We start from the raw sequence: 25,487 nt of genomic DNA on the forward strand, positions 1-25,487 counted from the left end.
ACAGCTGTATTATTTAATTAAACCCTAATAGAATGCCGTACTCAATATTAAACCCTTGAGTAGTATAACATATAATCAAATTTTGAGTAAATATTTATGTCTGTTAGAAAGAATAAATGAACAAAAAAAGGAATCAATAAAAGGAATAAATAAAAGGAATAAATGAGCAAAGGAATGGTAAGATTAAATTTGGTCTGCAATCTCCCTTTTGAATATAACGTGATAATTACAACAGCACAATTTATTAAAAAACAAACCTCATAACGGAAAAGAGAAAATTGAAAAACCACAGAAAAACTGCCAGCATTTTTTATGCTAAAAGTGAAATTTGGTATCCAATGTGGAAATTTTAATGACTTACTTGTTTATTAGATGCTGTGATCGGGGTTGTAAATACGGTCCAGTATACTGCTTCATTGCAATCTGGAGTAGTTAGAGATCCATGGTATCTATAAAACTGTCCAAGGTCAGAAGGCAGAATATTTTTCAACCGGAATTCTGAATCGTTTCGAGATGTATTTGTTTCAGCAATTGTTACTTCGTGGAGCATGTCTATGATGGGAAAAAGATTTGGGTTGTCACTTTCTGATTCCTGAAAAAAAAAATTAATTTGATAATTAAATCCTGGCAAATCATTGAAAATGTGGCCACTGTAATATAGGCCACCATGATTTGGATATATCACTTAAAAGGCAATGGGTTTGTATAAGGATGATTCAGATTATAAGAAATTTCTTAGGGTACCAAGGACAGCGAAAATAATAGCTAATTTTTGAAACGAAAAATTACTCAACCACTTTACGTTGTAGAAATTTTCTGAATGCAAGAGTTTTATTGCTTTTATATCAGGCTTTAATTTACATATATTTTTTGAATGACCATATGTTACGGGCAAGCAAATGTTAATGAACCTGTTAATTTTTTCAAAATAAAGCTATGCATCCTATTAGTGGGTAAATGTGGGTTAAAAAGTGGGTTAAAATGTGCTTAGTATTACAAATTGTTTCAACAAGCTGCTTGTGCTTAATGCAGGCCAGTTACTGGAATACCAGGTTGAAGTTTTGCCCTATCAATGCTAGAATTATGTAAGTCCTGAGGTTTCACTAATTACTTTAGTGACAATAGGTCGTCTCATCACTATGAAACGTGTCATCATAATGATATCATCGTCACAAATCGACACCAAAGTGATGCCAAATCGGCTTCCTTTTTAGATTTTTAGGGGGCTAGTGGTTGGAACTCCATTCCAGAGAATCTCCGGTCAGCTGAGTACCCGGGGCTGTTTAAAAGTAAGTTGAAAAATTTATTCGTCAAGTCAAGGGTCATAGTTTTTTTCTCGTTATTATTATTGTAATCATGAGATGATGATAAATTGGTCAGATTTTTTTTTTCTTTCCCTTTCTTTTTTGTTTGTATTTAGTTAATTAGTAGTTAGAGTTATTTAAATGCACCTGCATAGCTGCAAGTACTTTTTGTAGCTTTCTCAGGGCAGGAACTGACAGTTAAGTTCAATGTCTTGTTTGTTTGTAAATAAATGTGACCTGAGCTGAAATGAACACAACCATATATTTATCTTGAAAAACTAAGGAAATATGATCCCTTCTATCAAATAGTTCGTGGTAACGAACTGTAGTATGGAGCGACTCGGCTCAATAGTAACAAACACTTTAAAAAATGGAATTTTGATACCAATAGCTACATCAAAAGAATCGCACTTTAATGCTGATTTTAAATATATAAATTTCATCAGGTTTAGTCTTACCCATCAAAAGTTACGAGCCTGAGAAAATTTGCGTTATTTTAGAAAATAGGGCGAACCCCCCTCCCCTAAAAGTCACAGAATCTTTACGAAACTCACACCATCAGATTCAGCGTATCAAAGAATCCTACTGTCGAAGTTTCAAGCCCCTATCTGCAAAAATGTGGAATTTTGTATTTTTTGCCAGAAGGGAGATAAACACGGATGCGTGTTTATTTGTTTTTTTCCCCCCAGGGGTGATTGTATCGACCCAGTTGTCCTAGAATATTGCAAGAGGGATCATTCTAACGGAAATGAAAAGTTCTAGTGTCCTTATTAAGTGACCAAAAAATTGGAACGCACCTAGGCCCCCTCCCAAGCTAATTATTTTCCCAAAGTCAACGGATCCAAATTTTGAGATAGCCATTTTATTCAGCATAGTATAAAAACCTTATAACTATGTCTTTGGGGACGACTTACTCCCCCATAGTCCCCGTGGGAGGGGCTACAAGTTACAAACTTTGACCAGTGCTTACATATAGTAATGGTTATTGGGAAGTGTACAGGCGTTTTCAGGAGGATTTTTTGGTTGGGGGGAGAGTTTGAGAACAGGGGGATAGGCTGGGGGAGCTTTCCGTCGAGGAATTTGTCATGGTGGAGGAAAATTTCCATGAAGGGAGCGCAGGATTTACTAGCACTATTTAAAAAAAAACAATGAAAAAATAAATATGAAAACTTTTTTTCAGCTGGAAGTAAGGAGCAGCATTAAAACTTAAAACAAACAGAAATTATTACCCATATGAGGGCTCAACTCCTCCTAATACCCCGCTCTTTACGCTAAAGTATTTTTTATTAATTTCAACTATTTATTCAACGGCTTTTGTGATTCAGGGGTCATTCTTAATCAATTGGGACAAAATTTAAGCTTTAGTGTAAAGAGCGAGGCGCTGACGAGGCGGTGAACCCCCTCATATATGTAATAAAAACATGAGAATACACAACTTCTTTACGTAAGCTAATTTATAAATTACATATATCTTTTACTAATAAAAAGATTCGTAAAAAATTAAAAGTTCTAGTTGCCTTTATCTTAATTAACCAAAAAATCGGAGGGCAACTAAGCTTCCTCCCCCGCTCTTTTTTCTCAAAATCATTCGATAAAAATTATGAGAAAGCCATTTAGCCAAAAAAAAATAAAAAAAATACAAATTTTGTTTTAATTATTCCTCTGCGGAGAGCCAAAATCATAACATACATTGATTCAAAAACGTTCAGAAATCAAATTAAAAAAACGAGTTTTTTTTAACTGAAAGTAAGGAGCGACATTAAAACTTAAAATGAACAGAAATTACTTCGTGTATGAAAGGAGTTGCTTCCTCATCAACGCCCCTTTCTTTACACTAAAGTTTTTTACTATTTTAAAAAGTAGAGTGAAGAGAAAGGGTCAATCTTTAGCGTAAAGAGCAGGGCGTTTTCGCCCTGCTCTATATAAAAATTTTTTCGAGTTTAAAATTGAATATAATCGGATTTAAACAGTGAACGTCATAGATTATATGGCCAGCCCTTGGTGCCGGACATACATTTGGATCCTAAAGTTAACCTTCTTAGTGCTAGTATATATTCTCTTTCTTTGGTTAATGTAGTTCATAAGTATCGTTAGGGCTACATATTCTCCTGTTAATTTCAGCTATTCACATGCGTGTACATATGGCGGTGGGCATACCAACGCCTATCCTTCGTTTGGAAGAACTTATAGCACAAAAACGTTTAGTTCTTACAAAAAACCCAGTGATTTTAAAGAGATCCTTAAACAATTCTCTCCCTCATACACTTTAAAAATATATTTTAGGGCCACTCCCTAATACATAAATACCACCTTGGACTAAGCAACAAGTCAGCAGATTTTTTTTAGTTTCCTAAAAATTAGCAGTACGAGCCAAGTATTGAAGAGGAAAAGCACAAAAATAATGTATTAACCAATAAAATCCAAAAAACTTATTGTTTAACTTAAGACTATTTCAATTTGATTAAAGTGGCATTAAAATTTCATAAGCATTGGCATTTCGAACCAAGTATTTATGACAAAGAAGTAAAAAATAATAAAAAAAATACAAACTTTTTGTTTAGGCTGTGACTCTTTTTGTTAGCAAGTGACTCTGAAGTGCTAACTAATAGATATGTTCTGAAGGTAATGAAGTAATAATTATTTCGTTATAGTTTAGATAAGAACAGGAAAATGACAGGTATAAGATTATTTTCTTGTATAGACACGGGAGCATTATCGATGGAATCTTTTCATTCCTTGTTTGATACACGGGAAGAGAAATATTACAAAGTATTCTACAGAAAAAAAATAATAACATGAAACTCGCACAAAAAAAACAGCTCTTACAGATTTTTTGTCTGGGTCTCATTGTTACACGATACTAGTCAAAGAGTCTTTTGGGAGACAGGCAGCAACAATTTTTTTTATGCTCATTTATGAGGACTGTACACTCTTTTATAAAGACAAAAGAAAAAACGAAAAATTTATTTGTTCCCTCTATACAAAAAATTAAAAAAGGACACTATGGTTCCTTTTTTGAGTCCAAATCAATTCAATGTACTAAAAAATGTATTATTACTATTATTGTATCTGTTTCTTTTAGCTATGTCACTTTGTATGGAAGGAGTTGCCTTAAGTCTCATTCAATTGAAGAATGAAAGTCATTGTGCCCCTTTTCTGAGTCAAAACTAATTGGAAGGCGGCCAGGCCTTATTCAACGCTTTTTCAAGTTAACCGTCCTCTCAACTCTCAAACACATCCAATAAAAATTTAAGGTAGTTTTGTCGCTTACAAAAATCAAAGGGGCATTAAACGAGCCTATGGGAATAGTATGAGCCCCACAGCTCCTGGAGCAAGCTCTATGAATTTTGCAACTTCCCCATTATCCACAAATAGGTTTTGTTAATGGCAAGTGGGGCATTTTTGATCTTTGATCTCCAAAACAGCTAAGGGTATAAAGTTAGAACTTTTACGGTGTGCTAAAAGGGACGTTAAACTAAATCAAAATACAGTATGCGCAGTGAAAATGTCAAAAAATGTATGTGCACTACCTTAGGAGCAGCTAAGGGTATTCAATTCAAACTGTAAAGAAATGTTGAGGGAGATGTTGTACTTGATTAAAAGATAGTATGCCTATCTTGGTCGTTGATAAATAGAAAAAAAACTAATTTTTTCAACTAGAAAGTAAGGAATAACATAAAAACTTAAAATGAACAGAAATTATTAAGTATATAGTGGTGTTGCCTCCTCCTTGACATTTACTCATCGTGTAAAATTCTTTTAGTAATTAAAGATAAGTTCATTTTCGGTGATTAAAGAAAAAGAAAAGAAAATTGTTCTAATCAAACGACCCTTGTGCATTGGGAGTCGCTCTTAAAGTCCATATTTAGGAGTTTCTTTTACTATTGTGCCACGTCGCTTTTTACTTACAGTTGGCTACCATAAAACTATTTGAAAAGGGCGCAACTGAAATATCTAATGAACGGCTAAGGTAATCAAGTTGAAAATTTCAGGCCATGTCTTTTAAACCAAATCAAAAGACATCCAAGGAGTGAAAACTGTACATTTGTAAAATCCCAGGAACACCTAAGTACATCGAGTTGAAAATTTCAAAGAAAGTTGAGGTGGATGTAAGTATTAGTGGGGGCATAATTATTTTAAATATGTACATTGAGAGTGTATAATAGGAGCTACTAGTCCCTCAAGATGTTATTACGCACGCCTGTATTTGACACGTGCATCTGTAGCGGTATAGTACCCTTACGTAAAAGGGACTGTTTTCTAAAGGTACAGGTGCTAATTAACTAATAAGGAGAGTTTACTTTGGTTTTTATTGAATAGGGTGTATTAGTTATATCATAGTTTTTATTTTTACGTAATAGGACGTGTTAGAGTCCACTAGCCAAACGGGGAAGTTTTATTAAGACATTTTTATTTAAGACCTTTTTTTCATGACATTTGAAGAGGTTTTTAAGACATTTTCTTTATGACTTTTAGATCATGATTTCCTTAGTTCTTACGTAGTAGGGATCGTTAACCAGTATTAAAGATGATGCATTTACACGTGACTTGTTTTTTAAGGGTCCCTGGGAAATCTCTGCCTGTAACCAAGGAGGACACACACATGGCATGTTGCATAATAATTTAAGAAGTCTTTTCTTTCAGGGTGTTTTTTTTCTTACTGAACCATTATAATCTACAAATTTTTGGTCCGCATGAGGACTTGAATATAAGACCAATGATTTCCCCCGATGACCAGACTGGAGCCTTAGCCATCTGGACCAGTAATCTATTCATAATATTGTGATTCGAGGAGCACTTTCTACATGATAACCTATTGTATGCAAGGCAAACCTACTGTCCCATGTACTAAGTGATTAAATGATTTGCAGTTTCTCAACCCTTTGTACATGAGACCACAAATATCCCAATCCTATTGATTTTTGGTCTATTATGCACACCTTCCTATTAGAGCGTTATTAATTTTCTAAGGTGATCTACACAAATTGAGTTAGCTGTTCAATCAATGAGATATAACACAGCACTAGCCTTGGATATTTCATTAGATAAATGATTACCTATTGAAGTTTAATCCTGAAACAAGAAATCTAAAGAATTAAGTCTTTTTTACTTGCAACTATTATTAATTGAAAACAAATTTACAAACATTATTAAAACACAGAAAAAGAAATTTAAAAATAAACAAACAGAAAAAATAAAACGTGAAAAAAGCTTATATAGGATAAAATACAAGCAAATAGAACCATGATTTAGAGAAAGGTTAGAACCCTAGCAACCATTTTCAGCGAATGGGTTGAAATTAAAGACAATTTTAAGCATATTAAGAGGCATTTTTGAGTGTTCCTTATGAAAATACTACGCTTCTGCTGCTGTAACAGACGCATAGGCAAGAAAAAAGAGACACAGTTCTTGCAATTGTTTATTTCTAAGACCTTTTGATGAAAATGCCACGTTTTTGAGCCAAGAATATGCCTATTCAAACCACCATTCGGTCTAAGCCTAATTCCCTGATTTCAGACTCTAGTATACCACAGGTAAGCTGATAGTAGTATCTTTGTTTGAAGGAATCTTGATAAATTTCCACTTCATATGTCTGTAACTCAATAAAAAATATGATTGGTTTCAATCTCTCTCAGACTTCGATAAAAACTTAAGTCACTTATTTCAGACTCTAATATACCACATTTGAGCTGGTAGTAATGTTTGTGTCTGACTGAATCATGATAAATTTTCACTCCCTATGTCTCTAGCTCTAAAAAGAATCAATTTTTTCTCTCTGTCAAACACTGGTAAGAACATAATTTTTCTATTTAAGACTCTAGTATACAACTTTTGGGCTGGTAGCTGTGTCTGAATTTGACTAAATCTTGAAAAATTCTTACTTCATATGTCTTAAACTCTAAAAAGCAAACTGATTATCTCACTCCGACTTTGGTATATACTAAATTCACCTATTTCAGACTTTATTATACCAGTTGTAAGCTGTTATTAGATTCTGTGCCTGAAACAATCTTGATAAACTCCCACTTAATATGTCTCTAATTCTAGAAAATAATCTGATTCATCTATCTCAGACTGTGGTAAGAACATAAATCATCTATTTCAGACCCTCGTTTATCACTTGGGAAATGATAGTAATGTAAAGATATTAGTGTCCATTAGAAGTGGTATTTGAATAGACAACAGAAGTGAGAACTCTCAAGATTTGCTCAAACACATACACTACTATCAGCTCACAAGTGATATACTAGAGTCTGAAATAGGTGAATTAAGTTTTTGTTTAAAGTTTGAGAGTGGTGAATCAGATCTCTTTTGGAGTTAGAGACGTATGAAGTGAAATTCTATCAATATTTGGCCAGATAGAGACTCTGCTATTAGCTGACATTTGGTATACTAGAGTCTGAAATAGATGAATTAGGTTTTTAGAAAAGACAAAGAGAGATGGATCAGATTTCTTTGAAGTTAGAAACCTATAAAGTGAAAAATTATAAAGATTCATTCAGACACAGACACCACTACTAGGTCACAAGTGGCATACAAGAGTCTGAAATAGATGAATTAGGTTTATACTGAATTCTGGAAAAGATGAATCAGATTCTTATATGAGTTAAAAACATATGAAGCGGGAAATTATTAAGATTTAGACAATTACAGACGCTGCAGACACTCACAAGCGATATACTAAAGTCTGAACCGATAAATTTGGTTTTCACCAAAGTCTGAGAGAGATGAATCAGATTTCTCTGGAATTAGAGACATAAGAAGCGGAGACTCATCACTCTCTCAGAATTTAGCAAAAACCTATTTCACTTATTTCAGAGTCTAGTATACCACTTGTAATTTGATAGTTGTGTTTGTGTCTGACTGATTCTTAGTAAATTTCCATATCATATATCTCTAACTCTAAAAAGAATCCAAATTTTTCTTCTCTAACTTTGGTAAGACAATCACAATTTCTTAAACCATATTGGCCTGCCATAATATAAAGATAGAAAACGACAAAAAATGAGGTTTTTAAAGGCCAAAAGAAAATACTGAAGAAAACCCAGAAAGTGAATTTTTCGAGAGAAAAACAGTCTTTTTTCTTCAGCCAGATCAAAATTTTATAATCAAGAAAAAAGCAAAAATTAATAAACAAAGGTAGAATGTACAAGAAAACCAATTAAAAACAAATGAAAAAACTGCCAAAAAACTCAAGATAAATAAAATCAATAAGCGACGAAATATTATAAGAATTAAAATCAACTACCTAACAACAATGAAGTTAGTGTTTCGCCAATATCGACAGTTCGCTCAAAATCCAAACAAATATGAACTGGCATCGGTGGATACTAACGAAAAACTGAGAAATAAAAAAAAATTATTTCCCTCAAACAAACGAAAGAGCAAATAAATAAATGGGAGAGTCAAGTCACCTGATTTCTGATTTAGCCATTTCATTTCTTGGGGATTCTCTTTGAGACTTATGGGGTTGCCGATATATTTCATTATGTGATTGGGAAAGTGGTTCAACGTTTATTTCAGAGATTACTCAATCATCGGCTGCTCTTTTGAGAACACCGAAATACTACTCATGTATTCTTAAGTAACTTGGATCCCGGTTTAAAGCAAGACCTAAATGTTGGTATTTCTAAATTTTAAGTGCTTTTCTGTAGTGCTTGACAATACTTTTGTGATGGAAAAATTAAGTTAGCTTTGTTAAGGAAAACAGTATGGATAATTAAATATGTGTTGTGAGAGGGCAGAGAAACTTTCAGTTTTTTTTCTAATTTTTAAGGGTGTTGTAAATGAAAAAGAGTGCTGAGTTAATTTGTCCATAAGTCGTTAATCAGATTTTCTGATGCACCAAAGACCACAAGAGCAAGGAATTCTGTACACACCAGAGTTATAACCTATTGGGATAAGGTCTTTAAATTGGTAAATTTAGTAACTGATAATTTTTCTGGGTCTATGGTAAGTGTAAATATTATTTTTCTTTAGATTTTTGGAAACGTGGTTCAATACCCTTTTAACGTACGATAGACCAACATAAACTGGATTTACCCTTTGATTTGCGTTTACTATGTCACTATGTGATAGTAGTAGTAGTAAGACAGCACTAGACCCTTAAGGTCTAAACCTACGGTGCTGATCTCCGTTTCATGGCCCATCAGTCAGGAAGTGCCGTGGGGGGGGGGTCAACCATCCTTTGCTTTCAAACACACTTCCTGCTTACCTTCCCCAGATTTCTCCAGCTACCCATTTAGAGCTGGGTCGACTCTGGCTGAGCTTACAAAGTCACGCCAATGACCCCCATCCCAAACTAAATAACTGTTCACAACTGGGATTGAACCCGTGCCCCTGGACACAGAATTCGCACGCCAGCACGCAAACCACTCAGCCAGGTTGGCTCGAAATTACCACTATGTGATAATTTTTTAATACGTTTTGCAATTCCAGAATTTTTTAAACTTATTGGATAACCATTCCCAAATAAAATATCTCTAAGGAGGTCAAGCTCTGAATCCAGGAAACTTGGAGAAAATACTTGCAATGCTCTATCATCGAGAGATGTGACTACTCCTCTATTCACAGTAGAAAATTAATTAGAGGAATAATTTAAGTAACGGTGACTATGTTTAGATTTTGTGTATGCTCAAAACTTGAACCATGTATCATTCTGGTGAACCAGGACATCTATGAAAGGAAGACTTCTTTCTACCTCTGATTCCTGAGTAAATTTCGGTTTTTTTTCGAGGATTTAAGCAAGTTAATGAAAGTCTCCCGAGATTTGTCACTAAATAAAATAAAATAAAACTGTCACTAAATAAATAAAAATATCATCTTGAAAATGACACCCAAAATTCCAGTTTACAAAAAGTTTACAAAATAGCTCTTTCTTCAAAGGTTTTCCATGAAGATATCAGCCTCTGTTGGCGAAAAGGGGGCGCCCTTTGAAAACTCAAATTTCTGTCTATAAGAAATGCCCCTATAATGGTAGTAAAAAGAAATCCCGTTCCAAAGGGCAGTAAGTGAAAGAAGTTTCTGATTCGAAAGTGTGGATTTTTCTGATATAGATGGGTTAAAACTGAGATTTTCCTCCAAAATCCCAAATGGCGCTGAAGAAGAGAGGCCTTTGTTCTCTCGAAATATTCGTATTATCAGTTTTCTTCAATATTTTCGTTTGGCATTTAAAACCCAGGTTTTTGATTGTTTACTTTCTATATTAAATAAAAAAACAAGTTTTTTTTAATAAAAGTAAGGAGCAAAAGTAAAACTTAGAACGAACAGAAATTACTCCGTATATGAAAGGGGCTTTTCCTCTTCGACCCCTCGCTCTTTATGCTAAAGTTAAACTGTTTCTCTTAACTCTATTTTTAAAACAGTAAGAAACTTTATCGTTATTAATTTCATTAAAAAAAAACTTGTTTTTTATTTAATTTCTGGACGTTTTTGAATTAATGCATGTTTTGATCTTGGCTCTCCGCACATAAATAATTAAAACGAAATTTGCATATTAATTAATTGAAATTAATCAGAAAAGTTTGAGAAAAAAGGAGCGAGGGAGGAGGCCTAGTTGCCTTCCAATTTCATGATTACTTAAAAAAGCAACTACAACTTTTAATTTTTTACAAACGTTTTCATTATTAAAAAATATACGTAACTTAAGAATTAACTTACGTAACGAACTTCTATATTCGTATGTTTTTATTGCGTATATGAGGGATTTCAACCCTCTTCGATACCTCGCTCTTTACACTAAAGCTTAAATTTTGTCCCTGAATCTCAAAGGCCGTAGAATAAATATTTGAAATTACTAAATATACTTTAGCGTAAAGAGTGAGGTATAACAGGGAGATAAACGCCTCATATGCGTAATAATTTGTATTCCTTTTGAGTTTTAATGTTGCTCCTTACTTTCAGTAGAAGAAACTTTTCATATTTTTTTTTTCATTGTTTATTCAAATAATTCTAGAAAATCCCCCTTCATTGAAATTATCTTGCACCATGAGAAGTTTCTCCATGGAAATATCCTCCTAATTACCCCCCTCCCCTCAAATCTCCCCCCCCCTAAACAAAAAAATCCCCCTGAAAACGTCTGTACACTTCCCACTAACCATTACTACATGTAAACACAGGTCAAAATTTTTAACTTACAGCCCCTCCCACGGGGACTGCAGGGGAGTAAGTCGTCCCTAAAGACATAGTTATTAGGTTTTTCGACTATGATGAATAAAATGGCTATCTTAGAATTTTGATCTGGTGACTTTCGGGGAAAAAATGAGCGTGGGAGAGGGCCTAGGTGCCCTCCAATTTTTTTGGCTACTTAAAAAGGGCACTAGAACTTTTAATTTTCGTTAGAATGAGCCCTCTCGCGACATTCTAGGACCACTCAGTCGATAAGATCATTCCTGGGAAAAAAAAAAAAAAAAAAAAAAAAACAAATAAACACACATACGTGATCTGTCCTCTGCCAAAAAATGCAAAATTCTACATATTTGTATATAGGAGCTTGAAACTTCTACAGTAAGGTTCTCTAGTACGCTGAATCTGATGGTGCGATTTTCTTTAAGATTTTATTACCTTTAGGGAGTGTTTCCTCCTTTTTTCTAAAATGAAGCAAATTTTCTGTGGCTCCTAGCTTTTGCTGGGTATAACTGATCTTGATTAAATTTATATATTCAAAATCAGTATTAAAATGAGATCCTTTTTATGTAGCTATTGGTATCAAAATTCAATATTTTAGAGCCGGGTCGCTCCTTACTACAGTTTGTTACCACGAACTGTTTGATATTTTAGTAAAAACTTATTTAATTTATTTTAGACTCTGGTATACCACTTGTGACCCGATAGTAGTGTTTGTGTCTGACTGAATCTTCCAAAATTCCCACTTCTTTTGTCTCTAACACTAAAACGATTTCATTTCATCTATCTCTTTCTCTTTCAGACTTTGGTAAAAAACCTAATTCACTTATTTCAGACTCTAATATACCACTTGTGAGCTAGTAGTAATGTAGGTGGACGACTGAATCATGTTAAATTTCCACATCATATATCTGTGACTCTAAAAAGAATCAGTTTCATCTCACTCTGATTTTGGTAAAAAAAAAAAAATTGCTTATTTGAGACTCTAGTATACCACTTTTGACCTGGTAGTATTTTCTGTGTCTGACTGAATCTTGACAAATTCTCACTTCATATGTCTCTAACTCTAAACAGAATCTGATTCATTTCCCTCTATTTTGGCAAAAACCAAATTTATCTATTTCAGACTATAGCATATTACTTGTGAGCTGATAGTAGTGTCAGTGTCTAAATGGATCTTGATAAATTATCACTTCATATGTGTCTAACTCTAAAAAGAATCCGATTCATCGCTGTCTTACTTTGGTAAAAACCTAGTTAACCTATTTCAGGTTCTAGTATGCCACTAGAATCTGAAATACGCCCTACCTAATTTTTTTCCAATATACTTTTCTGACGCTCAATTCTAATGAAATATACCAGAAACAAACTTTGGGTACATATTTGCACATTAGGAGGGGGAGAGGTAAAGTATAGAGAATCTGCATGCCTATTATGTTAGGTACAATTATTCTGCATATTATATAGTAAGAACTGTATTCTAACTTCATACTGTCAAAATACTTTATCCCATCCCCTAATGGGCAAACATATGTCCTAAATCATAAATTTAACATCCGTTCTGTCACTTCACTTTGTCTTGACTCACACAAAGCTAAAAGAAACTAACGAAAAAAACCGGTTCTTTAATGCGTCAATGAATGAACAACTTGAGCGGCAGGGCGTATATCATACAAATACCGTCCTTTTTACTTTCAGAGCTGTTTTGTTCTCTTTTTGTGTTTGTATATGAAGTTTGTAAGAAACATCCCTGCCCACCCAGAACTCGAGTTGATTCACTACGTATATATTATATTTTACAAGATCAGACCATCCTAAAGCATCGCGGTCAGGCAGCTTAGCTACTTCCACAACCACATCAAAGTTGCCCTTAACTACTAGCAAGTTTCATCCCAAGGAATGCCCATGCAAAACGTGCTTAGCATCAAACTACTGGTCAAAAAAAACTATCCAAACATAATTCACTAACTTGTAAGCCTACACTTCAACAAATTATACAGGAAGCCTTAAGACCTGCTCCCCCTCCCCGAAAAAAATGATATGTTTGCTTTTTTCTATTTTGTCTCCTACCGTATATGGAATTTAGTCATCGTTTGTGTTATTTCAAAAATTGCAATCCTTTTCCGTTTAATTATCGCTCCAAGAAAAACTTTACTTGCCAGCTTGCTATGTAAAAAATGTAAAGAAAAATTAGCATTTTTCATACCATGACGAAAATTCCCAGCACCAGCAGACCATCAGTTTTTCCAAGGGCTCTTGATAGGCTTTTGTATTTTGTGTTCCAGTGTACCAAATGGATTTCTGCTGGGAATCTAAATTTTAAAAGAATCACAAAAATTCAGCCAAATGATTTAAAATACTTGGGACACAGAAAATAATAAAAGGAAACATTGGTTTTAGGCATAAAAATATTCCTGGTATTGGACAAAAAAAAATGATTGATAAGTTGCAAATGCGTCCATTATTGGTTATCTCTTGTAGGTACTTTAATTGTTGTAATCTTTTTATTTTTTTTTTCTGAAAATGGATAAAAGTTGACGGCTTTACCTAGTCATCTATGCTAATGACAATTAGTAATAAGCCAGCACTGTCAGTAGAAACCGAAACATTTGAAAAAAAAAAGTCCATTTTAACAACTTTATATCCATTAATTATTCAGCTTTTTTACACTGATCCTAAATATTTGTAACTGGTTTTTATTTGCGTTTAAAGAATATCTTAATGAATCAACATGCTTAACATACCAGCCATATTTTAGAAGGAAATTTTGAAGTCTTATCAAAAAAAAAAATAGAAACTATATATTTTTTCCAAGATGAGCAGTCATGGATCATTTTTTTTTACCAAGGTTGATTGTATTGAATCGGTGGGCCCACGGAACCCGGATGGGCCTCATTCCGATAGAATCATAAACTTACAAGGCTTTTTACTAGAAGAGAGAATAAAAGAGTTCCAACTACTATAATCTCTCAATGCCTACCTTTTATATATAACGTCTTGGTTTCAAAGGCCCTACTGAGGTGCGGTGGTTCTTTTGTCCTTAAACATATTTACAATATATACAGAATAGGTGGTTTTTTGCGTTATTTGTAAAATATATTTAACTGAGTCGATTAATCGGAAGCTTCCTTCATTCATATACGTTATCACAATTGCGTCAGTGAATCTTTTTGTAGAGGGATGGGATGCCTGAAGCCTTGAAAGCGAATTATGCAGTTATAAATGTTCTGCATTATAGGAGAAGTTTGAGGCGAGGGAAGGCACACCTCAGACAACTTCAAGAAAAGAAATTATTTTTTTATACTTTCATTGGAGAATCCCTTCTTAAGGTTTATCATTGAGAAAATGAATGATAACAAAAAGCATTTCCCTCTCCCCTATGTTTTGGAAAGTGCATTTTGTTCCTTCTTAAATTTTATGAGTTTTTAGCCCTAAGGTTCAGTGTAAAGTTAAAGATTATGCTAACACTTTTACTTGTAGTGGGGCAGGAAGGGCTAGATTAATTTCTTGTTGCAATGCTGTTTCTTTTATAGAGTCTCTTCCTAGGGACGTTTTTCGGATTGTCTTCTACTAGAGAAAACTTCAATCTGAGAATGAAATATTTGAATTAGGACCGAAAATACTATTAAAACTAGTCCAGTTGGGTTAATTAAAAAAAACTACTTTAAAAGTACTTAAACTACTTTAAACAGCACTTGCCACTAAATTTAAGCCACGAAGCACCCTCACTATTCCACAAACGGAGTGTAAATATATTGAAAAAATAACAGTAAACAGCACTTGTCACAAAATTTAAGCCACTGAGCACCCTTACTATTCGACAAATGAAGTGTAAATATATTGAAAAATTAACAATAAACAGCACTTAACTACTACTACTACTAATAACTCACTGCAGCACCAAGCCGCCTGAGGCCAACACAGCTACGCACGCTCCTCCTCCAACCTAATCTATTTAAAGCCTCCCTCTTTACACCCTCCCAGGAAGTTCCCATTTCCTTTAAATCCTTATTTATGACATCCTCCCAACCCAGACAAGGACGACCTGCTTTCCGTGTAGCCCCAGACGGTTGGCCAAAAAGGACAATCTTTGGTAATCTGTCATCCTTCATCCGTAGAACGTGGCCTAGCCATCTCAACCTTTCTTTCATTATAGCCCCAGAAAGCGGGATTGAACCACACTTTTCGTACAACCTACTGTTTGAAATACGGTCAGTCAGCCGGGTACCCAGAACAATCCGTAGGCAATTTCTCTGGAAAACATCTAGTAAATTTTCATCTGCTTTTCGGAGTGTCCATGCTTCAGAGCCAAGCATATATTAACTTTTACTACTTTAAAGTAGTAAACAGCACTTAAACTACTTTAAAAAGTTCTTGCCACAAAATATAAGCCACTGATTCCATAAATGAAGCGTAAATATATTGAAAAATTAACAATAAACAGCACTTAAACTACTTTAGAAAGATCTTGCCACAAAATATAAGCCACTGACCACCCGTACTATTCCATAAATTAAGGCTAAATATATTGAAAACATAACTATAAACAGCCCTTAAACTACTTTAAACAGCACTTGCCACTATATATAAGCCACTGACCACCCTTACTATCGCATAAATTAAGTGTAAATTTATTGAAAAACAATAAATAGCACCTAAACTACTTTAAATAGCACTTGCCACTAAATATAAGTCACTGGGTACCCTTACTATTCCATATATTAAGTGTAAATATATTGCAAAATACCAATAAGTTAGACATCATTACCCAGAGACAAAATCCCAGATAAAAAGGTATGGATATTCATCCAATAGCCCTTGGCCCTTTATGACAATTCCCATTTAAAACAAGGCTAACTAATCACAAGTGCATTCTTAGGGGTGCCAATGATGGCTCCCCGCTAAATTTTAGAAGTGATTTCTATACGATGACCTAAGGTGACACCTATTAAGTGTCAGGTCTTCAAAATGTGTCACCTTTTTTTAATGCTTCGGAAAGGACGCAGCTAAGGGTTTATTTTTAGTAGATCTGGGGGGAGTAGCCAGTAAGTTGGAGTGAAAATATTTTGTTTTAGGCCAAAACTTAGCTTCGTGTAGCTTTCGACGTCTTATGGAAAAGAGCCAATGGGTTTTTATCTGGCGTAGTTACTTCCCTGACAGCCTAAAGCTATGCCTGTGAATAGGGGACCAGATCTTATTATTAGATAACAATGAGAATGTGCCCCCCTAAAAATACTAACAGCCCTTGATTTTGTGGACTTGCCGAATTTTGAAAAATGCAACAACAAATTAGACAATCTTTTTTAATATGATAGTTTTCCCTTGTATATGATATGTGCATTTGGGAATTGCCCTCCACAATTTAGTGCTCTGGACCTTTTGAGGCGCTCAAATTAAAATTGAAGCGAAGCCATATTTAGGGAAGTGTTTGGTTCAAACCTGATACTATTCTAACCTTTACTATGTTACCTAAATACTTACCTTTCAACGTTGAACGTTGGCTCTAAAGTTTTTGAGACACTTGTCTCTGTTGAAATTGACTTTGTACAGAGTCAAGTTGTCTCTTCAAAATCTCTTATCCTCTCTGTCACCATTTAACCTAAAATGTTACCTTTTACCATCTAATGTATGCTCTGAACCATTTGAAACACTTGACCCCCAGTGAAAGTGAACTTGTGCAAAGCTAAAAGTTGTGTTCAAAACCTCATCAGATACGTATGGCTTTCTTTCCATGTCCATTGAAACAACAACTAAAAGACAATTAAAAAATAATACAATAAATGAAAAAGATAATTTAATTCACTTGTATACTTAAAATTTCAATTCAAAAGTCTGTGATAACCAGAAGGTTATGGGGTTCCAAATTCCCAGTCTACAATTTAGGATAATATTAAATACAATTTTATTGAATATATAACAAAATAATCATATTTGACTCCTTTTCTGTAAGATAGTTTCCTTCTTTATCAAAAAAGGAATGTGAAGCATGAGAAGTATGATCAGGCATAACTAGTCAGATTATAACAACATATTGACTGGGACACTAGGAATTTTTGGACATTCGGTCTAATAGCCAGAGGATATGAAATGTCATGGTAGTTTTATCAGAATTCGCTAGCCTATATATTGAACTAACTGGTTAAATCATTAGAAGTTATTCAGTACTTTTAAAGGGCCTCTCAATCTTTTAGTTAAATGAACCTTCTGTTTAAGGAGTTGAGTTAAAAGAATTAGGTCACAGTTTTACTTTAGCATAAAAATTGAGGGGTTAAGAAAGTAGAAACCCTCCTCCCTCCATTAGCGTAATAATGTATGCTCGTTTTAAGTTGTAAAGTAACTCCTAGCTTTCAGTTTTTTAAAAAGAGATTGTTTCTCATCGTTTTCCATGTAATGCCAGGATATCTGGCACCATCTCCATGGAAAAATACCTCCTTTCAGTGGGTATATCCTCTAGACAATTAAATCCCGATAAAAAAAATTCCCCTGATAATTATCCTAAACCTCTTAACGCTTAAAATTGAATCGGTAGAGGTAAAGAAAGACATATGAAGAATTTTGTTTAGGAAATTTCGTAAATTCCCCCAGTACAAAATTTCCTCTTATAAATTCATTCCCTGATAACTACCCTCGAAATGGAAACTTGTCTTCATGTAAAATTTCCTCAGCAGAAAATTTGCCTCCCCCCACCTCTATTTGAAATGTGTATGCATACTTACCCATAAAAAATACTATACAAGTCTTATAACTTAAGGACCATTACCCAAGGGCTATAGTGGGTCATTTCATATCCAAAGACATAGTCATTGGGCATTTCAACTATGTTGAACAAAATGGCTGTCTCAAAATTTGGATCAGATGATATTGACAAAAGGGCTTGGACGGGGGCCTAATTGCCCTCCAATATTTCAAGTCAATTAAAAAGCGCACTAGAACTTTTAATTTCTGTTTGAATGAGCCCTCTCTCGATATTCTAGGATAACAAGGTCGATTAGATCACCCCTGGGGAAAAGGTACAAAAGAAGCAAATAAGTACGTATCCCTGAGACGCATTCTGGCAAAAAATTCTAAATTCTACATTTTTGCAGGTTGGATTTTGAAACCTCTACAGTAGCGGTTCTTTGATGGGCCAAATCTAACTGTGAATTTTCATTACAACTATTTTGTTTTTTTAAGACCGGTTTCCCCTTTTATGAAGAGCAGGCAAATTTTCCCTGGCTTTTAGCCTTTGATAGGTAACACTAAACCTGGTGAAACTTACATATATGGAATCAGCACAATTATCCATTTTTTTTATTATTTATCCGTAATTGTTATCAAAATACCTTTTTTAGGGTATCGGTTATTGTTAAGCCGAGTCGCTTCTTATTTGTAGTTCCATACCCTGAACTCTTCGATATAGTTTGGTGTCGCCACAACGGCCTTTAGAGGGCACCTGCAGTATACGAAGAGCGTCTAACTACTTCCTCCTGAAGTCAAGGGAATAGCAGGCTGTCCTCAAACGGGATGGAATGAATTCATAAGAGGCGATTTCAGAAAATTGGAATTTTATAGGAGATGGTAAAGAGTGAAGCTTTGAATGCACTCGAGAGGAGCGTAGCTGGGTTTGCTTTAGGCAGCTTGAGGATGCTTTAGGTGATTAGCAGTAGGAGCAGTAGTACATATTTTTCCCACTTTTTCTTTTTGTTGTTATCTTCCTCCTTTTTCCTATTCTTTATTCAACGTAGTTTTTTACTGTTTCACTTGGCACTGTTGACTCAAATGGGGCTAAATTACACACAAAGAACATAAACATTGTAGGAGAATAAGCTGAAAAACAATATCAGACTGGTTTAAACTTATTAAGGACTATTAAAGAGAAAAAGAGAATTGACTTATATATATATATATATATATATATATATATATATATATATATATATATATATATATATATATATATATATATATATATATGACCAAACAAAATGAAAACTACACCTGTATGGCCATTGTTAGCAATTTTGAGTTTTTTGGGTATTGCATCACCGTTTTCCATATAAATGGATTCATAATCTGCTGCCACAGCTGAAGAGGTAGCTATATTTATTGGCGATTGTTCTGTTCCTCCACATAAAGCTTGGATTTCGTACCAGTGATCGGGACCTGAAAATGACATTGTTGTCAAATTTAAGCAAAGTCAAAATATCATCTTCACTTCGCAAAGAATAATCAATCTAAACATATAAATTAACCTTGGAACAACGCGTGCTGTAATGGTTACATGGATGAAACTTTTTATTATATAATCAAACAAACATCTAATTATAGTTAAGTTAGTAACAAACTTCTAAAACCTATTTTTATAACAATGTGTAGGTGAAAAAAAATCTACCAATCATGTCGTTTTGTTACCTACCAAATTTATTGGTCACAAAAAAAACTGAGAATAATATCAAAAAAGGGGAAGGGTAATTATACGCCAAAGAGTGAGATGATTCTTATTAAATTTAAACCTGCAAATAAGGGTATTTGTACCTGTGTCAATAAATGCGTATTTGGTACCAACGATTTTGAACCATTGGTAAATAAGATATGCAAATGTTAATATATAGCTGACATAAGTTGATTGTTTGAAACTAATTTTGTCCTTAGGACTCTATAAGGCGTTCGAAAGCGTTTCACATTCTTAGCTTTGGCATTCTTTGACTTTCCTTGGTATATATTATCCCATCATTAACGTCCTATGGATCTGATGCAGCAATTGATATCTTACATTAAAGTTTAATTCCCAGTTGACAGGAAATGTAAGCAATCGGTCAAGTGTTTGTGGGGGTGGGATACTGTCCCCTTATTTTTTAAATTTTTGTATATATGATGTTATATTTTCAAATGGAGTCTCGTATTGACTTTAGTATGGTATTAATACCTTATGTAAAGGTTTCGTTCTCAATCAAACAGTTCGTGGTAATGAACTGTAGTAAGGAGCGACCCAGCTCAATAGTAAACGAAAATCTAAAAAACGGGGCTTCGATGCTAAAAGATATATCAAAAGTTTCAAAGTTTCATCAAATTTAGTTTTTGTCATCAAAAGTTACGAGCCTGAGAAAATTTGCCTTATTTTGGAAAATAGGAGGAAACACCCCCTAAAAGTCATAGGATCTTAACGAAAATCACACCATCAGATTCAGCGTATCAGAGAACCCTATAGTAGGAATTTCATATTTTTCATATTTCATCAGGAATTTCGTATTTTTTGTTTGTTGCGTGTTTATTTGTTTGTTTGTTGTTTTTTTTGTTTTTTTTTGCTTTTTTTCCCAGGGGTCATCATATCGACCATGTGGTCCTAGAGTGTTGCAAGAGGGCTCATTCTAACGGAAATGAAAAGTTCTAGTTCCGTTTTTAAGTGACCAAAAAAAATTGGACGGCACCTTGGCCCCCTCCCACGCTCATTTTTTCCCAAAGTCAACGGATCAAAATTTTGAGCTAGCCACTTTGTTCCGCATAGTCGAAAACCATAATAACTATGTCTTTGGGGATGACTTATTCCCCCACAGTCCCTGGGGGAGGGGCTGCAAGTTACAAACTTTGACCTATGTTTGCATACAGTAATGGTTATTGGGAAGTGTACCGACGTCATCAGGGGGATTTTTTGGTTTGGGTGTGGGGTTGAGGGGAGGGGGCTATGTGTGAGGATCTTTCCTTGGAGGAATATTTCATGGGGGAAGAGAAATTCAATGAAAAGGGCACAGGATTTTCTAGCATTACTATTATAAAAAACAAAGAAAATATAAACATGAAAAGGGTTTTTCAATTGATAGTAAGGAATAGCATTAAAATTTAAAACGAACAGAGATTATTACGCATATGAGGGGTTCTAAAAATACTTTAGCATAAAGAACGAGGTATTTAGGAGGAGATAAATACTTCGCTCTTTATGCTAAAGTAATTATAGTAATTTCAACTATTTATTCTACGGTCTTTCTGATTCAGGGGTCATTCTTAAAGAATTGGGACAAAACTGAATATTTTGTGTGAAGAGCGAGGTACTAACGGGGGGGAAAAACCCCCTCATATATATAATCAAAAATATAAGAATATAAAAGTTTGTTTCGTAAGTTAATTCTTAAGTTACTTATATTTTTTACTGATAAAAATGTTCGTTAAAAATCAAAAGTTCTAGTTGCATTTTTAAGTAACAGAAAAATTGGAGGGCAACTAGGCCTACTTCCCCACCCCTTATTTCTCAAAATCATCTGATCAAAACTTAGAGAAAGCCATTTAGCCAAAAAAAGAATTAATATGCAAATTTCATTTTTATAATTTATGTACGGAGAGCCAAAATCAAACATGTATTAATTCAAAAACGTCCAGAAATTAAATAAAAAAAAATAGTTTTTTTAACTGAAAGTAAGGAGCGACATTAAAACTTAAAACAAATAGAAATTACTCCGTATATGAAATGGGTTGTCCCCTCCGCAATCCCTCGCTCTTTACGCTAAAGTTTGACTCTTTGCCACAATTCTACTTTTTGAAACAATTAAAAACTTTAGCGTAAAGAGCGAGGGATTGCGGAGGGGACAACCAATTTCATATACGGAGTAATTTCTGTTCGTTTTAAGTTTTAATGTCGCTCCTTACTTTCAGTTAATAAAAAAACTAGATTTTTATTTAATTTTACAGAAAAGGTCAGCATTTAGCCAGGTGTTTGTCAAGGTTGGATTCTGTTCTTTCTTCTTTTCAATGCTTTGATTTATAATATTATTTGCCAGATTGAGCCGACTTGTTTATTAGGGTTTTCTAACATTTCTCATCTATGCTTTTAACTTGTTCCATTTGTATTGGTGTGCTTGTATTTGTTCTCAAAAAATAGTAGCACAGAATATAAAAATAAGCAAGGGACAAGCGAAGTCAAAATAATACAAAACTTATACGGGGGAATGTTTGATTTAACTAGAGATAGTCCTTGGTAAATAATAGGCAAAAAAACAAAACGATTAAATCAGGCATTTGAACAATGAGTGGGGACCTCCGGGCCGTCCTTAATTTAAATTTAATTTCTATTTTGCCCATTGAAAAAATAGTTTTTCTTTATAATTACCCTCGTAGAAAGAAGGGGTAAAAAATTTACAGTGATAAATATAAATTTATAGTTCACAAAATAAGAGAAATATTAACGAAAAAAACATTCGAGGAATTCGATCATTACTTTAACTTAGCTATTTTGCTATTCCTCAAAAGATAATCAGATTATCAATTTTAATTAGTTTAGAGTGAGCTCAAATTAAAGCAACAGCCTATAAATGGATATTTAGAAAACGAAAAATGTATAAGCCTCAGCGGGGTGCAGCAATGTATCGTTGTGTGGTTTTATAAATATTCAAAACAATTTCTAATGTAACTTTCCTAAAACATGGCAAAACCTTTTAGATTAGCAGAAGCTAAGACTTTATTTTACGTTATACATTCTTACGGAGCAAATTTTACCTGTAATACTAGCATATACAAATAGATATGAGTTCTATATAGAGGTTTCCATAAAGTGAGTTTAACTTGTTATGGAAAATTCAACTTAGTTGTATTAAAATGTAATTTCTGAATGAGCAATTAATAGTTTTATAAATCAATTATTAATTTTTTTCTAGAAATGCTTTCATCCTGCAACATAGCTTGATTCTCCTTTTCCTTTCAGATTTTTAATTTTTAATTGTTTAGTTATGATGGCTGTGATGATTTTAAACGATGATTTCTTCTGTTACTTACTAATGGCACCAGAAATGGGGACTACCATTGAAATGAGCCCTCACTCAACATTCTATGTGTCCTTGTTCCGTACATTCACCTCTAGTAAAAAGAAAAAAAAGAAAGGACACACCTCACTGCTTCCCATCCGAAAAAAAACTGATTTTGCTTTTTATTCCAGATGGGAGACTGTTTTTTTTTTTTTTTTTTTTTTTTTTTTTACTGGGTTTTGGGCGATGGTGTTTTAATGGTGCAGTTTGGATTTTGATCGGTTGCCATTTTTGAAGAGTTCCTGGCTTTAATTGGAAATTTTCGTATTGTTTCCGAGAAAATTTGATAATAAAATAACAGTTACCGCTCCTGAATCAGCATCACCTGACGATCCTTCTTTACTTAACAGTTTTTTTTCCAAACCATATTTTAAGTTTTAAGTTGCTGTGGACTAGAGTTTGTTTTTATTACTAGGTTCCTTTTGAAACCACAGCCAAAATTGCCATGGTATCATGGATTTTTACAATAACCATGCTTGAAAGGAGCGGCACAATTTTAGAATGAAAAATTGTGCCGACGTATCTTAACCACTTAGCATACACAATTGAATTCGTAGTTATGAAAATACCTGAAAAAATTAACTAACATAGGACATGTATACAGCGGTATTTTGTTTGACAATATAGCCTCTTAACAGGGCCCAGGACTCGAACGTATAAATCAGAAGGACAAAGACCTGGAAAAGGTTAGTAAACCCAACCAACAGGTAATATTAATTAGTCTTCATTTGTTTTTGTATACAGCTCAGGTAAGTTTCGATATCAGTATATTAAATATGGTTTTAGACATATGACCTTCAAACTAAACAGCAGGAATTACACTACACGGCGTTCAGTCTATGTTCTGAATTCTATGGCGGTAGGCCCGCCTTAAAATGGTAACTGCTCTGATAACTTGATGTCCAGACCTAAGACCAGATATGGCTTATTCCTAAGTAAAATGCGACATCATCAGAAAGCACAATCCTAAAATATTTTATATCGATAACATATGGACTATTATATCCAGTGATTAAGTTAAAAAACAGTTTTTTTCAACTTGACATTTATGAAAGACATTAAAACTTCAAAATAACAAAACTATCAAGTATATGAATTGGGGTTGTCCCCTCTTCAATACCTTACTCTTCACGCTAGAATTTTATAGTACTTTTAAAAAAGTTTCATATTGTTCTAGATAACCAGCCGTTGGGTTTCATGAGTAGTTCTTAAAGAACTGGGACAAAAAGTCAAACTATAGCGTAAAGAGCGAAGTGTTGAGAAGGGAACAAACCCAACCTTATACGTGATAATTTCTGATCATTTAAATTTTAGTGTTGCTCCTTACTTTCGTCTCAAAAAACTTGTTGTCTGATTTTTTTTTTTTTTTTTTTTTTTGATGCCTGGAAATCCGTCTGAACAGAAAGATCCACTCTGGTGAAAATTTACCTCGGAAAATTACCATTAACATCTCTACATGCAAAATTTAGTGAGGAAAGAGAAAGTAAGACAAAAAATAATATTTTCGTATGGGATTTCTGGCCAATTCACTCGGTGTAAAATGCCTCCTGAAAAGTTCTTCTCCCAATCGGAAACTTCTCTCCCCATAGCAAATGTCCCCCGGAGTATCTCCCGGGAAGAAAATTCACGCTCTCCCCGCCCACAAGACTTTTGCATAGCTCCCCTTGATAATACTATGCGTAAACAATGAGTAAATTTCATATAGTTTCATAACCTAAACGTCATAACTAAAGACATTTTTCCAGGGGCTGTGGGGGTCATGTTTTCTCCAAATACATAGTTATTGGACCTTAAACTATACTGATCAAAATAGCTTTTCCGAAGTTTTAATTGAACCACTTTAATGAAATATAATTTTAATCAAACCTCAAAGCAAGATGGTAGGAGGGGGGTAATTGCCCTCCAATCTTTTTGATCACTTAAAAGGGGTACTAGAATTTCAAATTTGAGTTCAAATGAGGCTTCTCGCGATGTTCTTGGGCTATTGGTTTGATACGATTGGCCCAAGGAAAAAAAAAACAACAACAACAAACAAATAAAGATGCATCCTTTCTTTTGGCAAAAAATGTAAAATTCTAAGTTTTAAAAATAGGAGATTGAAATCTCAATAGAGGGTTCTCTGACAAGCTGAATCGAAAGGTGAGATTTTCATTGAAATTCCTTGGCTTTTAGGGGGGTAGCCTCCTTTTTTTCAAAATTCAGGTAAATTTTCTTGTTCTTGTAGTCTTTGATGTCCCTTTTTTAGAGTTTTAGTTACTATTTAGCCACGTTGCTCTTTACCTACAGTTCG

General features: G+C 34.0%; 1 protein-coding gene across 2 annotated transcripts in view; it reads right to left on the bottom strand.

Annotated features, from left to right (window-relative positions):
* LOC136027899 (carbonic anhydrase 2-like) overlaps positions 1 to 25,487 on the bottom strand; it is a 48,619-nt gene that overhangs the window by 7,157 nt on the left and 15,975 nt on the right. For both annotated transcript variants that reach the window (XM_065705330.1, XM_065705329.1), the window contains 4 exons: positions 19,407 to 19,571; positions 17,041 to 17,179; positions 13,636 to 13,741; positions 362 to 592 (listed from right to left, as the gene is read on the bottom strand). In XM_065705330.1, the coding sequence (XP_065561402.1) occupies positions 362 to 592; positions 13,636 to 13,741; positions 17,041 to 17,179; positions 19,407 to 19,571 (641 nt within the window). The remainder of the gene's footprint in view (positions 1 to 361; positions 593 to 13,635; positions 13,742 to 17,040; positions 17,180 to 19,406; positions 19,572 to 25,487) is intronic.

This window comes from Artemia franciscana, chromosome 6 (genome assembly GCF_032884065.1).
Source record: "Artemia franciscana chromosome 6, ASM3288406v1, whole genome shotgun sequence".
Lineage (NCBI taxonomy): Eukaryota > Metazoa > Arthropoda > Branchiopoda > Anostraca > Artemiidae > Artemia > Artemia franciscana.